Genomic DNA, 18,402 nt, shown 5'->3' with positions numbered 1-18,402 from the left:
GTAGTAGATAATATGTATAAATCTATTAACTTCTCGTTAATTAAATATTTATCCACATACTAAGTCTTGCTGAACTAAATTTTTAAAGAGGATATTTTGAGTAAGAATATTTCTGATTATCATACATAAACTTTATCCAGTAAATTCTGCTTACACTGACATACTGCTACAAACTTACTAAGCATCTGCAAAAATATAAAGTGTAATGATTATTTTGTAATAATTTTCATTTTAGGAATGATTAAAAGTTGTGCTTACATACTTATTTTGAAATGTGTTTAAAAAAATAAATACTATAGTTATGCATAATATGAATACATAGCAGGAATATCTGGCTTCAACCAGATAGTCATATGCATGATCTCCTACTCAGCTAAGTATAAATTACTAAATACTTCTATTATGCACATTTTAAATCATTTAGTCAGAATTAACATTTTTTTTATAAAGTTGTTTTAAATTTACATCCATTCCTTTAAACTCTCTTTAATTTGACATTTTTGTGAAACAAATTGTGAACCAGTAAAAAAAAACTTTTTTTGACAGGGAAGGTGGGTAGATCCCTACTTGAAATTTCAAAAGTATCTCAATTTTAAAGCCCACCAGGCTGGTCCAATGGTTAACTTATCATTGCAAATCAGTTATTTAACAGCTGATTTTTAAAGTCGATGGTTCAGAGGTTTAAATCCTAGTAAAATTTAATTGCTTTGATATGGATTTGAATACTAGACAGTAGATTGGGATTCAATTAACCACATATCTCACAAATGGCCAGCCTGAGTCTATACAAGACTCCACTTCATTTACATGTTATACATATCATCCTCATCTCATTGGGTTGCTGGCAGTTGCTTATTGTTCACTAGTTGAACAGATTGCAACATACACATGAGAATGATGAAAACTTTTATGCAGATTTCATGTACTTCAATTTTACAGTCTTAATTATATAGGTTTTATAAGGATCCTTAAAGGTTAAGTTATTTATTATCTTAATTGTAAAACAATACAGCATTCTGCTGTAAATTTTTCATTTTAAAGATGAATACATTTCAGCATGATAAAAATAGCTTTCCATGAAAGTTTCATTAAAATATGAGACAGGTTATTCCAAAACACAAGATGCCCAAATAAGTTAAATTTAAGTACTAAAGAAAAAACTAACCTCTTTCATGTTTCCATTTACTGCAGTTTTCTACCATTATTCTATTTAATATAATCATTCTTAGCCTTATTATGACATGGTAATTTGTAAAATGTAGATTTGTCATTTAAAGTCAACATGAGTTGTCTAAACCTTTTAATGGTGAACCATAGAACACAATTTTGTTACCTTTTACTGATAACAACATGCTCCTAACCCTTTTTGCAGCAGAGAATTGAAAATTCAATATGCACATTGCTTGATAAGTACTTCCACACCTTCTTCCAGTCTCTCTCTCTCCTCAGTCTTTATGTCACCTGCAGGACTTCTCCCAGGCATACTGCCCCTGCATTACCTTCCTGGCCAACATTGCTATGACTGTCAAATTACTTGCATTCTCAAGAATGATCCATTGCACTTCCTCAGGTGAAAACATATCCGTTCTACCTATTGCATTCAGCGCTTCGCTCCTATGATCCTCAAATTTGGGACAGCTGAAAAAAACGTGGTATGCTGTCTCATCCACACTCAGAAACTGGACAATATGGGGAGTAGTCAAGTCCAGACTTATAAAGGTACTCTCTAAATCCCCCATGTCCCGCCAGAAACTGTGTAAGATAGTAATCCAGTAAGCCATGGGTACATCTGCACCAACCTTCCAGGTCCCTGATCATGCAGTACATCAATCAACTCCTCTCACTGTCATCCCACCGCCTCTGCCATTTCCTTCTCAAATCTTCCATGATGGACCTGGCCAGTCCCATTTTTTCAGCAGGTGTTAGAGCACCTAGTTCTTTCATCTCCCTAGTTCTTCCTACGAAGAATCTCAAAGTCTATCAGTAATATTCCCGCTAAGACATCCACAGCCTTGCGGGAAACTGTGCAGTATGATGCTGTGATTTGGAGACAGCTCCTTCTTTGCATACCTTTGAGAGCACCCCTGTATTTACCATATTTGGTGATTCCACCCCATACTTCAGCACCATATAGTACCACAGAGGACACGACGCTAGACAGCAACCTCCTCCTCTTCTGGCTGGGTCCCACCATTATTTAGTAGCAAACAAGTTATTAGCCAACTCACGTTTTCTGGCTTTTGGCATATCTCCATAACATGAGTGTCAAAGCATAACCTTGCATCCACCCAAACACCTAGATACTTGATGGCAGCCTTCGAAACTACCATCTGACACTCAAGGACCATTATCAAAGTTGGTTTTCTCTTGGTAGTTATAAAAATGATCTCAGTCTTGTCTGGGGCCATGGTTAGTCCATGGCCCCAGACAAGGCTCCTGTTATCCAGTCTCTAATCACAGCATAGACTCCTGTATTTGGGCAATGGACTCCCTCATTGTGGGCGCTTCAATCACGAAGGCAAGGTCATCTGCATACCCTACAACCATGATTCCCAGCGGTAATGGAACCCAGAATACAGTGTTGTAGACAATATTCCAAAGAATCAGGATTGATTTCAAAGAATTGCCTAGTTGAATGTTATTATCTTTGCGTAGTAACAAAACAACAAATTTGCCTTGATTATTTCGAGTAGTGTTGGATTGAAGATCTTTTTCACATCTAGAGGTTTCATTAACTGAAGCATCAGTATTAATTTCTTCAATCTTGCAGAAATTCTCAAGTACAATTGAGAGATTTTATGAGTGTTATGAGCAAGAAAAGATGTGGTAGTATTGTTGCTCTTATTGTTATTAGGAAGACGACCACTAAGTATATATCTTAATTTAGTTTCCTGAATAATAGGACATCTGGAATTTTGAATGAATTTCCCAGGCAATATAAGACTCAAATAGAATTGAGCTCCAATAGTATGTCAATGTTATTTGCTATGTTGAACTTGGGATATGCTAGAAATATATTACAAGGAAGATTAAGATTAGAGATGTCAAATGTGGTTGATGGAAGGCTATCTGATATATCAGATAAAACAGCACATTACACTTTGAATGAAAATTTCTTATAATGAGAGTGTAATCTAAATGTAACACTGTTTGAATTGAGATAATGAGTTATTTATTCCTGAAATGGGGAGATCATTTTTATTAAGTTTCCTAATTTTCAGGCAAATTTATATGTGCAAAAACTTGCCTGGCTACCAAGATCTAATAAGATTTGAATGGTGATTACCATTTGGCATGGATGGTGATTCCAACATACATCATTGGTGTTACATATGGCTGTAGATAAAAATATATTTTCATTCGACTGTTTACATGACGCATATGAAATTTAACACTTTTGATTGTGCTTTCCCATAAACCACCAAAATGGGGTAAAGAGGGAGGAATAAATTACCAGGTTATACCTTGTGTGAATGCTTGAATGTCTGATTTTAGTTTTTCTGATTTTAAAAATTGATACAAATTATAAAGTATATTTTTGGTGCTATGGAAATTGGAACCGTTTTCAGAAAAGACTTGTTGAAATCCATTAGTTTAAAACTGTAAATAAAAACTGAGTGAATAAAGAAGATCTATAGGGTCTTATCATCCCATTTCAACAACTAAGCTTTTTACTTAAATATAAAATTAAAAAAAATATATCTAAAATGAAGTATAGTTCTCATCAAGCCATTCATTCCAGACCTCAATTAAAATACTAATTACCTCATACAAATTGCCTACAAGTGGCATTAAGTTTTTTTTTTTCAATCACACTAAAACTATTTGGACATTAAGATCCAAAGAGTCAGCTGTTTTATCTTTACATTAACTAGGTTAAAATGTGGATAATATTTCCAGAAAAATTTTTTTTTAAATAACTTAGAATCTGTTACTGAAATAATTTTTATTTTTCATTTCAAATCTTGATCAACATCAAACAGTTACCCATGAAGTTTAATATTTCAGTTAATGCATATTGAACAAATCTGTGCACAAGGGTGCCTGATCATGACTATGAATATGTGTGTATTGATGCTGTAGGTCTTCGCTGCTTTCTGTTGTAAATACATATTTCTGGTATGTACTATGGTGTTTATTATTTTGATGTTTTGTATTATAATGATTAATGTTATTTTCCTACTGATATAATTGTTTGATTATAGTGTGTACTGATACTGTAGGTCATCGCTGCTTCTGTTTATAAGTATGTATCTAGTTGTATGAACTTAGGTATATATTATGATGTATTATATTCTATTGTATTATAGCAATTGTGGAGTGTGTGTGTGTGTGTGTGTGTGCTTGGATGTGTATGTGTGAAGTGAATGAAGTTTATTAGAATAAAAAAGACAAATCTACAGATAAAATTTTGCTCACTACTCTTTTCTTACAGACACTTTCTATGACCAAAGAAATTCAGCTGGCTTTTAATGAAATTCTTCAAATAACAAACTGGTTAGGGGCTGAAACCAAAAACTTAGCAATTGAAAAAGTAGATACAATGATGTTAAAAGTGGGTTATCCAGACTACATTTTATCATCAACTCAACTGAATGATAGGTACAAGGATGTGAGTTTCTTTCATGATTAAATGATAGGTATTTGTTTAGAAGTTAGAATTAGGACTATTTAGTATTTAGTATTATAACTCAATAATATTATTATGCTGTTAATGAATTAATTTAGCAGTAATGTATTAATGAATTAAGAAACTATAATATTAATGAATCATTTTCACAATCTCTATTTACTTTTACAGTGACTGTTAAAACAATTTAGTCAGTTGCATTGCTAACTAGTAAGCTGAAGATAACTACATACAATTCCAGGCAGCGATTAACATTACCATGGTGAAACAGAAGTGTGTTGCAAGTATTCCATATCAGTGAAAACTGCAAAAAAAATTACTTTCTGAATACACATTCTTGCAGTAAACAGAGAATAATATTTGATAAAGTTTGCATTCATTGATTGCTGATAAGGGTAAATATGAAGCCAAGTACAAGCAACATATTTCCATCATAAGGATAATCTCAGTAATATATTTAAATTATTAGGACATCATTAAAAAGTAGTGACAATGTTGATTTTTTTTTTTTTTAAATATGTAATGTAGAATGTTTATGGTGTCCATGAAGTGTACAGAGTAGTACAGTTTTAAATGTATTATTAGCATTATTCTCTATATTTTCGTCCATGTCAGTCAGCCATGATATTACTTTGAAATTTAAACAACCACAAACTATTTATTAAGTTACATTAAAAAAATATATTGATACTTCCAAGACAAATGTAAGCCTTAGGAAGAATAAATAAAGACTGAACATTAAAGAATGTTGTTACTAAATTAGTTATAGAAATATTAGTAGCATTACTGATATACAAAAAACATTAAAACAAAAAATTAACACACTAAAAAAAAGAACAAAAAATTGGAAAATGATTACTCAAAAACTTCCACATGGTTTGAAGCAAAATTAAGTCACTAGATTACTGTAATAAGGCTGCAACTTTTAGCTTATCAGTTAAAGGGTGAAGGTGGCAATGATAGCACATAATGCAGCACTCTACTCTTGTAGTAATAATACTACAAAACTACTCTTGCAGTAATAATAATAGTGCTTTATTGAACTTTCTATGTACACTTTTCAATATAAATACATTTCCTAATATTATTTTTCTAATAAATTTCCATCAGCAAAATACAATTCTAATTGCAGTTAATATAATTAAAGATGTTATCAATAAAACTTTAGTGTAAGACAAGACCAACTAATAAAGTCAGCTGACGAATAACCACTGTAAATGTACAATAAACCCCCATTACAGCTGTTTCTTGTGGGCAAACATTCTTAGCAAATTTATCTTTTTGGAACTCTTGTAAAACATAAAGATAGAGCTTTATAAAACGTCCCATACCAAATATGAAATTTACAACTTCTTCAAGTTAGCTCAATTGCAGAAAAACATTAAAGTTTGCATCAAGCAACATATCTGAATGAAAGAAAAAATGTTAATGATGCTGCTAGAAAAAAATTTAAAGGATTTTTTTAAATTACAAAGAAGAAACTTCAACAAGAGCGTTGACCAAACATTCAATACCTAATAAGAAACCAGGGTTACAAATGCTGCTCCAAGACATAAAATAGAAATTAGAAATGTCTATGAAGGGCATAAAAAAATGAAGTTATTTTGACACTTTTTTACAGGTTTTATTGCTACATATTGACTGTAGCATTCCTACATTTCAATGAACTATTTCTACATAAATCATACACTATAAGTGATAGATTTTTGTTAAGTGACAGTAGAGAGGGTGGTTAACCTCCCAATAGATTACATTAATCACTCACATAGAATACTGCAAGCTATCAGAAAAATAATAACAATGTTTGTAAAAAATTTATATTTCAAAATAAAATAACATCTTTATTTTTTTAATTAAAATATACCCTTTCAAAGAAACATTATTTTAGAATGATGTACCCAGAAACTTATCTTGAAAGCAATTACAAGTCATATCCAACAGGTTAAATAAATATTCTAATGCTGTTCCTGCAAGATTCTTGGCTCATTTCAAATTATCTATCCATATCAAGAAGATATCAAAACTAAAATCATTATTAATTTTGTGCGAATAATATTTGCTACTAGTATTCACTAAACCTGCCAGTTTCTTCATTCTTCAATCATTTATTAAATTGTGTTGCACCATTTTGTTGTGAGTAAAAATAATCTGTCTACATTTAGAAATTCAGAATCTGTATCACAGATAATTTAGGATTTTGAAAGACCTTAACAAACACACTGAAAAAAATTAACTACTCACATGTTAATCTATTTCATTGTATTTTTAAAGTGATTGAAAGGAATTAAAATTTTCATTGTTATTTCAAAAATGTTTATTTTTTTTTCAAAGTATTTCATGAAAATATTTTATTAATTAAAATTTTCATTAAAAATTTTACTCAGACATACATTAGACATGGCTTTACTTTCCTGTAAATACTTTTTTAATCATACATATGAGTATTACGTAAAAGAAAAATATTTTTCTCAAATAATTCTGTAAAATTTTCTTGTTTTCCTTTTTGTACTCGAACTACAAAAAGTGAAAATGCACTCTCATAGTATCCACGATTAATGTAAGTAGCCACATGAAACTGTGTAAAAGCATTTAACTAGTAATTCTTTTTAATTTTTTTGCAGGTAAATATTCATCCAGAAAAATATTTTGAGAATACATTGAACCTTCTTCAGCATTTAACAAGAGTAGAACAGTCACATCTAGGCACTGCTGTGAACAAATCCATCTGGAATACAGCTCCAGCTATTGTCAATGCTTACTATAGTAGAAACAAAAATCAGATTAGTAAGTAACCAATTTAATTTTTTTCTTCCTTAACATTCCATAATAAATTAGAGAATCAATCTTTTATGTGTGTTACATAATATAGTGTATATTTGCAGTTTGTTTGTCTTGATTTTTCATCTTGATAGGCTTGTATTGGCCTGAATCAGCATTACTAGCTTTCTTTACAAAAACAAAACACTGATGAAAAGAAAAGAAATTTTGCATTGTTTCTTTTATGCTTCTCCAGATTATTTGACCTAATTTAATTTTTTTTTACACATGGGCAGAAAATATGTTGATTGGATTACTTACATCCCAGAAAGCAATATCATTATTTAAAGCAACATACATTTGAAATGAGAGACCAAACTAAATTTAATAAATACAATATTTTCAAGAATTATTTACTTCAAAATGTTTTTACCTGTTTTTATGAACATCTTCAGTGACTGGGAATGCTATATTTAACGTGGCATCATTGACTGTTTTATGAATTGGAAAGACATTTATATAAAAAATGGTCAAAGTGTGCTGGATATCAGCTGTCTTTTCATTTAAATATAATTATATGTATGTTTTTAGGTTCTATATATTTCCTCATATTTGAGTATGTCAGGATGTTATTCTTTTTTGTATATGTACGAGTAGAATAACAGAACTCTTTTTGCAGTGCATTAATCAAATATGCATACTCATCAACAACAAGCATTATACAAATTATATACTACACCACTGTACCATTCGTGCATCATTCCATACTCCCTGATTTCAACTTGGGTGTGTGAGAAACCCATGTCTCAGCACATTTGATTATTCAGTGCAAAAATTATTTCTCTCTTGTTGAAATATATGAAAGGGCGAATTTCTTGTCAGGCCTGTTTCTGATTTTGGGTCAAAAGTCTTGAAATCCACTCTACACAGAATCCATGATAATGGAATTGCAAAGCAATTTCTTCAACCACAAAGTGCCTCAATCATCTTCAATGAGGTCACAGATCAATCACACTTATCCCTGGATTTCTATTGTGAATAATTTTCTACAATTTCATGCCCTCCTTTAAATTTTTTGGCTCAGTCATAGACTTGGGTATATGACATCAAGTCCCCAAACTGTGCTTGCAATCTAGTCAAAATATGTGGGAGGGTTTGATGCCCTCATTCTTGAGAAATGAAAATATCTCAAAACAATATTCATGATATATTGCACAATCAACATAGAATCTCTTGCTCTGACATGACTACTGACTAGACGGAAGTGAATTTTGACCTTCCCACATCTCACCAACAGTATCCCTCCACTTAACCCCACTAATATTCATGTAGTAGCCATGAAAACAAAAGTCCGGATTATATTTGACTAACCATCATATGTAAACAAAATACACTATAAATTAAATTTCTCAATTTAATTTAAATAAATAAATTAATATGTTAATTAACATTATAAATTAATGTGTAAACAAATAAATTTTCTTTCTGTCATCTCACACAGAAAGCAACCAATAAAAACATACCTTTAAAAGTACAGAAAACTAATAAAGGTAGCTTTCTATTTTTTAAAATCTGGACAAATTGTACCTTCATAATGGTAAACAAAAGAAAATTATTAAAAAAAAATGTTTAAACATACAAATTATTAAAATGGAACTCAATTGCTAAATAAATGCAATGCTCCTGGAATAATACATACTGCTTCAAATGCCCAACAATTTATATAGATGAAACAGGATAGAGGTTTAAACTAATATACAATGAGTACTACTTAAAAGCTCTATATAGCAATATAGAATCAACATTAGCCAGTAAATTTTATAGATGTAAATTAAAAATCCATTGAACACAGTAAGCAAACTTGATGTTTAAAAACCATTCATAAAAGAGGGCCTCATTTTAAAATTTTAACATTAGAAATTACATAAACTCACAATATTAATGAATTAAATGAACACGACTCAAATTCAACAAATTTATTAACTATATTTTGAACAAATATTTGCTTATCTAACAAAATCATTAATGGCTGTAGTTGACATTCGGTGAGAACAACAGTGCCAATAACTGAAGATGAAAACAGCAAGATACTAAAAAGTTTCAAAATAAAAGATTAAAACAGCATATTTACTACATTTGGTTTGGTTTGTAGTTCCAAAAATTTTAATTTTAAATAATTTTCATCGCCAGCCATTATAGCCAAAACATATGAGGGTGGCTCAAAAACTAATAAGACTGATTTTCACAGGGAAATTTAAAGTGCCCAGAGTGGCAGTTCTGCATGCATACAATTACCCAGATGTGTTGTCTACATCCTGTGCCCTGCAATTATGTCACTGCCAGCACATTTAACTCCCTCCAGCATGGGGAGTGCATTGCATCCTCCAACTACTAAGGCCCCCATTAGGTTCATATTCCAGCTACGTCGGAAGGCTTTATCACTGAAAGGACTTCAGCAGAAAACTTGCCAGAAGAACGAAACACATATGCAGCTAGTCTTTCAAGGTCATCCTGACCCCGTAGGGGAAGACACCCACCATGTAACAGTTGCAATCGCAACGCCAACCCCTCCATACCCAGCCCTTATGGGCTTTACTGGAGGTCATCTTCAAAACCTCAGCAAAAGGCACCTCTCAGCCTTGTTCTTGTTTCAGTCAGGATGCTACCGATGCGAATGCCACATGTGACATTTCCATTGGTATAGTATTATTTCTAAAAAACAACAAAACTAAAAACAAAACACATCTTACATTATTATTTTCAAACAAGGCCGAGTAAACAAAATAAGGAAAGGAACTAAAATCCACTACCTACCTGAAAGTAAAAGAAGTCGAGTTCAGCACAACACAATTACAACAAAACAAACCAATAACAAAAAATTAGCAATTAAAAAACAAACAAAAGAAGAACGAAGGAAATCCCAGCCGGCACCCTAAATGAGAAAATAGTGTGTGAATAAATGGCAAATAGTGTATGAAATTCTCAATTATTATCTATTCGGCTTGGTTTCGCCAACTGACACAGAGATCCAGCGACGACCCGATAATATCGAGCCGATAGATAGTCTCCGTGCGTATCAACTCATACTTTGAACAAACGTACAAAACATGATGTACATCGTCCAATTGTCCGCATTACGGACATATTACTGAGTCCGCTAGGCCGAACCTCTGCAGCCTGTTCCGGAAAGCGCCATGTCCAGAAAGATATTGCGTTATATACTTATTTGGAACGCAATATCTTTGTGGGCATGGCCTCATACCATCTGGCCTGCCACAAAGCATTATCTTGTTGTTCAATTTCCCGAACTTTGTTAACTCACCTAATTGGCGACAATAACGCTGTTGCCGCTCTGACGTAATCAAGTGTATTGGTTTCACGCCCGCAATCATCAAGATCCCCTTCCGTGAAATCGTACGGTAGCCACCCGCTACTGTTAAAAGTTTAAGGCGTTGAGCCTTCAACAATATGTCCCGATAGCTTTTAAACGTTAGCCTATCCGCTCACACAAGCACCCAACCCTATAGGGGGAAGACACCAACCTTTGTGACGTTACCGGTCGCCACACCACCCCCTTCGTTCCAAGCCCTGAGGGGCTTTACCGGAGGTCGTCTTTAGACCCTCTAACTAATTATATCTCAGTCGTCAGCCAGGCGTCGGTCGGGATGCCACCGATGTAAATGCCTCGGTAGACATTTGCATCAGTAAAATACAAATCAAATTTTGCCTTCACGTAGGCCTCAAACGGACATGTTCACATCCAACCTAACATCATTCCCTTAAACTAACTGACCGAAACCGCGGAAGTGCAAACCCCGCGCCTATTCCAGATTTAACAGCACCGTTCGTGACTGTGAATGCCTCAGAAAACGAACGAGTTTAAAATTAAATCAGTACTACATTCATACCAATCAAAATTATGTCTTACGCAACATAGAGATTCAGACCTACACCCAATTAACAAGACGCAAAGTCCCGGTCTTCAATCTCCTGCTTTCGTTCTGACGTTAATAGGTTATTTACCTTGGAAATGTAGCGTTCTTTACGCTCATTAGCCAAGACATGTATTGGTTTGACTCCGGCTATAACACAGACTGCCTCCCGCGAAACTGTTCTATAACAGCAAGCAAGAGGAGTCGCTGGGCCCGAGGGGTAGCTGGGCTCGCAGCAAAATGTCTGCGCAATACTAAAAGCCACGCGGTGAGCCCAGACAGGCGCAGCATATAGCATAATAGCTTTGCTGACGCTATTGTAAGGATAGGCATGGTACGGTAATTCAACCCCCAGTCGGGATGAATGACTCTACGGATTCTGTAAAAAGCATCAGCGGCTTTTTTTGCTACATACTGTAGATGTTCCTTGAACCGGAAATTCTCATCAACGATAACACCAAGGTATTTTTGAGTCGTAACGTACCGAATGGGGAGACCAGCCGTCCGGATCCGGATTCGTCGGGTAGCTCCCAATTGGCCCATAAGCAACATCATTGTGGTTTTCTTTGGGCTGAAAATCATCTTGTGTTGGAGACTTCACAGTCGGAGTGTCTCAAAACCACGAACAGCTTGGAACTCTGCCTCGTTACGCGAATCCCCTTCAATCAGTAGCAGCGCGTTGTCAGCATAAGGGACGACACAAAAACCACGGCAACCTTAAACGCAACATGGAATCGAATTCTATGATCCAAAGAAGGGAACTCAGAACACTGCTCTGAGGGAATCCTTTAGTTAAGGTCTTACGAACGTCTGAGCCGCCATCACGCAGGGAAACGGCACCCAAACAAGCACCGCATATAGTATAATTGCCTTGCAGATGCTCTTATACGAGATATGCATGATCTTAAAATTAAGACCCCAATCAGGACTGACCACACGCCGAATACCAAAGAAGGCACTACAAGCCTTCTCCGCAACGTATTGAAGGTGCTTCTTGAATTGCATTTTCTCATCGAGAAATACCCCGAGGTACTTTTCAGCCTGAACGTATTTTATGCACTGGCCTGCCATTGAAACACGAGCCTGCCGCCTTACTGCCAAACAGCCTTTGAGGAGCACCGTAATGGTTTTCTTTGGGCCGAAAGTCACCTTATGTTGATGACTCCACAACTCAAATATCTCAATCTAAAGTATATAAACTCAAGTATACAGTGCTGTTGCTTTGAGTTCTATTGGTTTGCAGAAAAGTAGTTCTTCTACTTCTGATATACCGTTACAAAATCGAACACAGGCAGTGAAATGAGCATTTTTATTGATATCTGTTGCCTCATTAAGCTAAATTGAAAACAATGCGTCACGCAAATTCCCGAAAAGCTGATGCTGTACATCTTCAGCTATATCACCAATTCGACGGGCAATAGTATCATTTGACTGCAACTGTTTGGCAAAATTATCTCCGAACATAGTTTCTGCAATCTTAACTGCAGCTGACAAAATAAGCTCTTCACCAATGGTGTGAGGCTTTTTACATCTGGTTATTTTATATAAAATTTTGTAAGAGGCAACTAAAGATTTTTCATTCACAGACAAAGTGTTTTTTTAAAAATGATGTTTGCTTTTCATATGATTTTACTTTTGATATGAAGAATTCTCGGGGTTTGTTAACATACTCACCATGAAGTGTTTCCAAATGTTCAGTTTATTAGGTTTCATGCCGTCTGCTGCCAAACATTTTGATCAAATGACACACAGGGGCCTTTCTTCTTCATTTACTTCAGTACTGGTAAACCAAAAATTTAAGTATTCTTGATTTTATTTTTGGAACTACACTCGTCTGTACACTTATTAATGCTTCACTATCGTCTAATGCTCGCTTACGCCCACTTAAAAATTTATCGGCAATTCTGTATAAATCTACTGCCGTGAATACTTAATACCGTGAACTGCAGTTAACACGCAAATTACAACATAAACATTTACGATAGACTCGATAGTGATAAAAAGATTGACTCTACTGAAATTGGCTGGAATTGAACGAGGTGCAGCATTTATACACGTTTGCACAGAAACGTGTATAAATGAATTAAGATCGTAGTGTAGCTTTAGCGTCAAAATACTCAAAGTACATTATTATTATTATTGTATGCGAGAGGGGTGCGATGAAAATTATGACTAAAAATTGGGTCGCAAATACTGAAAGGTTGAGAAATACTGCCTTACAGTGGTTTCGGAAGCTAAACAGAAAATATAAAGAGTATGAATGATCGTTTGCGTAAAGTGTGTCGAGTACGCCTACTTTGGAAAACAATCAACTGACATTACGTGATTAAGTTTTGTGTCGGTTTAAAAAGTCAGCTACGAAAAATACGAAATGATGAAAAAGCCTTCAATGAAGAGTTTGTGTGATCTGCAACATGTTTTCGTTGGCATGCCGCATTTTTGGCCGGACGGGAGAGCTTGAAAGACATGGCAAGAGCGGGTCGATCTAGCATGTCGATTAACGACGTTATAGTGGACACAGCGAGCATCATCATTCTACAAGATCATCTTACTGTGTACGGCAGTACGGGGAACTGCTATACATCTCAAAAATTGTGCACACAATATTCTGAGCGAGCGGATGCATATGACACGTTTCGTGTCGTTGGGCTCCGAGGTTCTTAACTCCTGACCAAATGGAGTACCGTGTATTCCTCTGCGAAGATTTATTGGCTCGCCACAAAAGGAGAAATACGTTTTTTGCATAATGTGGTAACCGTTGATGAGTCTTGGATGTATCATTATGACTCTGAGATGAAACTCAGAGTCATAATGAACTAATGAACATAATAAACTCAGAGTCATAAAACCATTACAATTGTAAAATTTACAATCATATTCAAACTTTTTTAACAATATATAATACCTGTTGATGACTAAAAAAATGTTAAAATTATTTTATTTGCTAGAATGTATTTCATTTTATAAATATGTTATTTTAAGAATGTGTTTTAGTTTAGCCTTATATCACTAAATTGATTTTTAAAATTACAATGAAGTTTTTACTTGCAAAAATATGAATTGGATATATACTATGTACAATATCAGCCTAACAAAGACCTAATTAAAATACAGTAAATAATGTTCAGTGTTAATACTTATTTATTCAAAGGTAAATCCCGATGGAAGTTAACTTCTTCAAGATTCATTTAACAACATCAGGTACCTACAGAAACAACTCCATATGCTCTTTGTTTTATAAATTTTCTTAAGATAATGCTGAGTCTTTACAGAAAAAACACCCTATAAAAAATTGAAGAATTTCTGTTGCACTTCATAAGTATAAATGTTTAAAAACATTTATTTCCCTTGCCTTAAATAAATCAGTACTCACTTCCATGGTGGTATCATTAATTTCTGGAGGTATAAGTTTTTTCAGATGAATTTCTATTTTAGTTAGTAATAAATTGAATGTATAATTCATTTTAAAATATTCAAAAAATTTGTATTCATCAAAAATAAATTCTTTATAAATGTAGTTTACAGTATACATTTCAGTTTCATTTTTACCAAGCATCATGAACCCATTTTCTTTTCTTACTACGTTGCTTTTTAAGTATTACAACTACAATTACCAGTTCATCATTGGAAAATTGGGCTTCTTAGAGTAATCTGGTGTTACACTTCAATTATGTATGTGAATATAAACTAAATTAACATTGGCACTGTGTGAGCACTGTTATGTTTAAATAGACCTTTAAACAATAAAACAGTTAAATTTAGCAAAATTGACTTTTTATCGTATTTTTAATGCAAAATAAGTTTTATGTATTTTATTTTGATTAATGATATTTTCATTTTACTGAAAGAAATTTATAACTGATTACTTTTTCAAAATCTGATTATTCACATTTTGTCACTTGATCAAAAGATTTCAAAAGTAGTTTTTTTAAGCTTAATTTAGAATTTTAAAAATACCTTAAAATGAATACTCTGCATTAGTACTCTGTATTCATTTTTGGAGTAAAAGAGGTAATTATTTTACATTAAAAAAAAAATTTCATCAAGCAAGAGGATAAATTTAATAATAAAGAGATTTGAGAAGTTGTACCATAAGCAAAACAAGAAATGTGAATATAATATTTCTAAAATTTAGTAGTAAGTTGTGCCCATCTGTACAAAGAGTAAAAATGTGTTATTATATCAATAAAATACAAACGACAAATAAATTAAGTAATTTTGTATGTGTTTAGATCATTTAAAATACAAAATATCAGATCTAATATATTACTGTAACCATGATTTAGAACTGATTTTTTATTTGAAAGCTCTAAGTTATTCCACTTTGAAAAGAGAGTCATATGTTACATATGATTATTTACAGTCTAATTAATATTTTACAATCCTCAGTAAAGTAATTTTGGCTTCTCTTTTTATCACTTTATAATAAATCATGCTCATCTATTATTCCTACTATATTTAACTGGTTTATTGGTTTATTCCACATAATACATTCCACAGTAAATAGTATGCTTATTATTGATTAAATATCAGTTAACAAAAAGTTGCTGGAGATCACTGACGTTAATAAATAATGATAAGCATAGTATTGATTTGACCATGTAAGTGTACATTGTTGACATTTTTTTAATAAGAATTAATTAATTAATTTAATAAGAAGTCCAATGACCATAGTTGAGCTTATAGCAGCCAGTACCTAAAAAAAATTGCAGATTTTTTTTTTTCATCAACAGTGTTTCCAGCTGGTATTCTGCAGCCACCATTTTACCATAGATATTTTCCTCGTAGTCTAAATTATGGAGGAATTGGTGTGGTAATTGGCCATGAAATAACTCATGGGTTTGATGATAAAGGTAGACTTTTTGATAAATTTGGCAATTTACATAGATGGTGGAAAGATGAAGAAATTCAAAATTTTCATGAACGAGCACAGTGCCTTATAGGTATGTTTATTAAAATATATATATTGCACTCTACTTAAACTATAGTTTAATATATTGCTCACTTATGTATAACTCTCTCTAGGAATCATGAGAAGTTTGTGTGAAAGCTTATGAGAAGTGAATATTTATATGATAAAATATGCTTTAGTAGGTAAGTTTCTGTTAATTCAAACATGAGAATGACACCTGAAATGTAAAGAAATCTTCCATTTGTCGGGGATCGACTTGATTATTAATAAAACCTCAACTACAAAAACTTAAAATTTATTATTTTAAGCTTAGAATACAAATAACTAAAATCAATGGAAAAAGTACAGTTACATTTTCCAAGGAATATATTCTTGATTTCAATTCTCTTTAAGTAGAATATAAAGGCATCCTCTTGAGATAAAATACTGAGGCAAAATTTTCACCCACTCAGTAGATAGGGAGTATCTTATGAAGAAATCAAATGAAAGTATAAGAATCATAAAATTCTTTAAATCTGAATTTTGGATTTAAGAATAAAGTTTTTTTTTGAAAACAAGAAATAGGTTAGATGATGTTATAGTTTTAGGTTTTGTTATTTTACTGTGTACATTCAGTCATTTTCACACCATGATAATTTGCATTAAATTTTTGTTCAGTTTAATAAATACAAGTAGTTTTTATTTTGTGTATAATTTTTAACATAATTTTATTGTTACTTTATTTACAATAACCAATCTATTAAAACTCCTTGATCTGTGCATGAGTTGATAAATGGATGAGGGCATGATGATCTTCACTTATATACCTTACATGATGACATCATCTGTTACACACCCAAGGAGAATTATGGGTCGGAATCGATTAACATTTTATTACATCACTATTTACATCAGCTGACCAGTTATGGTGTTATAAGAGTGTCACCCACATTTTTTTTTATTACATCTGTATCACATTGTTAACAATCTTGCTATTCTTAAGTGATATGAGTTGAAAATATGGCTGTACCAATTAAAGCCAAATGAATACACATAATGTGGGTTATAGTTATAACCGCCAACACTTGCAATAGAAACATTATAAAATCATGATACACGTAGAAGAGTATGTACTTTTACACTACTTAATGAAAACAATGCTTTCACTAGATCTGATGATAAAAATGTGTGGGATTTAACAATTAAATAAAAAACCACTGGATAAGACAGAATTAAACTTTTAATTAGAGATTTAATTTTAATTACTGTTGAATTAGCTTTTAAAATTGTCAACAAAGATTCCAGTTTCCCAACTGTCTTCAATTGAGATAGCTCTAACAAACCACCGTAAGTTTATGAAAAGACTACAGACTACTGTCTTTTTTACACTCTATTTAATCTTTTTCTTTTCTATATATCATATTAACTTTACATTCCTTTCCTTGGATTTGTCATAAGTACCAGTGAAATTGAATAACGTGTACAAGACCAATTTCAATGTATTCTGTTGGTATCCCTGGTACATTTTTAATTTTTATTCATACAGATACCAATGCATCTGTAGTGCTGGCTTAGAGCATTTTTTTAGTTAAATTGTTATCTTCTATATTGTACTGACACTAGGACAGTTGTTTACATACCCATGGAGACCTTTACTACAGCCATATATTGTCATTCATTTTAAAAGAATATTTACTGGCTGCAGTAATGTCAATTAATTAACAGAGTAAAAAATGCTGTCACTTATATTTTTTATTAATATTTTATATTTTTACTTCCACTATAATGTTCAGTAAAAACATCGTAGGTTTCTATAAATACGGAGGCTATTCGGAAAGTAACCTCCGATACGTTATTTATAAAACACCAATTGAAAAAAAAAGCAAACTATTGTACACATATTTTCACTACTTTTTTACATAATTTCCTTCCAAATTAAGACACTTGCCACATCTGTAAACAAGTCTTTGAATACCTTGTCATAAAACTCTGCCGACTGTGAATTAAGCCAGGTAGTAACATCATTTTTCAACCCCTCATCATTTTCAAAATGTTGCATTGCCAAACATTTCTTCATTTTTGGGAAAACATAATAATCACTAGGAGCCAAATCAGGATTATATGGGGAATGGTTAAACAACTCTGGGGATTAGTGCGTACTGTAGTGTGCGGACGAACGATGAAGAAAACTA

General features: G+C 32.7%; 1 protein-coding gene across 4 annotated transcripts in view; it reads left to right on the top strand.

Annotated features, from left to right (window-relative positions):
* Positions 1–18,402, top strand: part of LOC142334213 (neprilysin-4-like) — a 112,650-nt gene that overhangs the window by 75,329 nt on the left and 18,919 nt on the right. For all 4 annotated transcript variants that reach the window (XM_075382054.1, XM_075382055.1, XM_075382056.1 and 1 more), the window contains 3 exons: positions 4,436–4,612; positions 7,252–7,414; positions 16,053–16,262. In XM_075382054.1, coding sequence (XP_075238169.1) covers positions 4,436–4,612; positions 7,252–7,414; positions 16,053–16,262 — 550 coding nt within the window. The remainder of the gene's footprint in view (positions 1–4,435; positions 4,613–7,251; positions 7,415–16,052; positions 16,263–18,402) is intronic.

The sequence above is a fragment of the Lycorma delicatula genome, chromosome 1 (genome assembly GCF_047948215.1).
Source record: "Lycorma delicatula isolate Av1 chromosome 1, ASM4794821v1, whole genome shotgun sequence".
Classification (NCBI taxonomy): Eukaryota; Metazoa; Arthropoda; class Insecta; order Hemiptera; family Fulgoridae; genus Lycorma; species Lycorma delicatula.
Note: the sequence above shows the minus strand (reverse complement) of the source record. Positions and strands in the feature narration are given on the sequence as shown.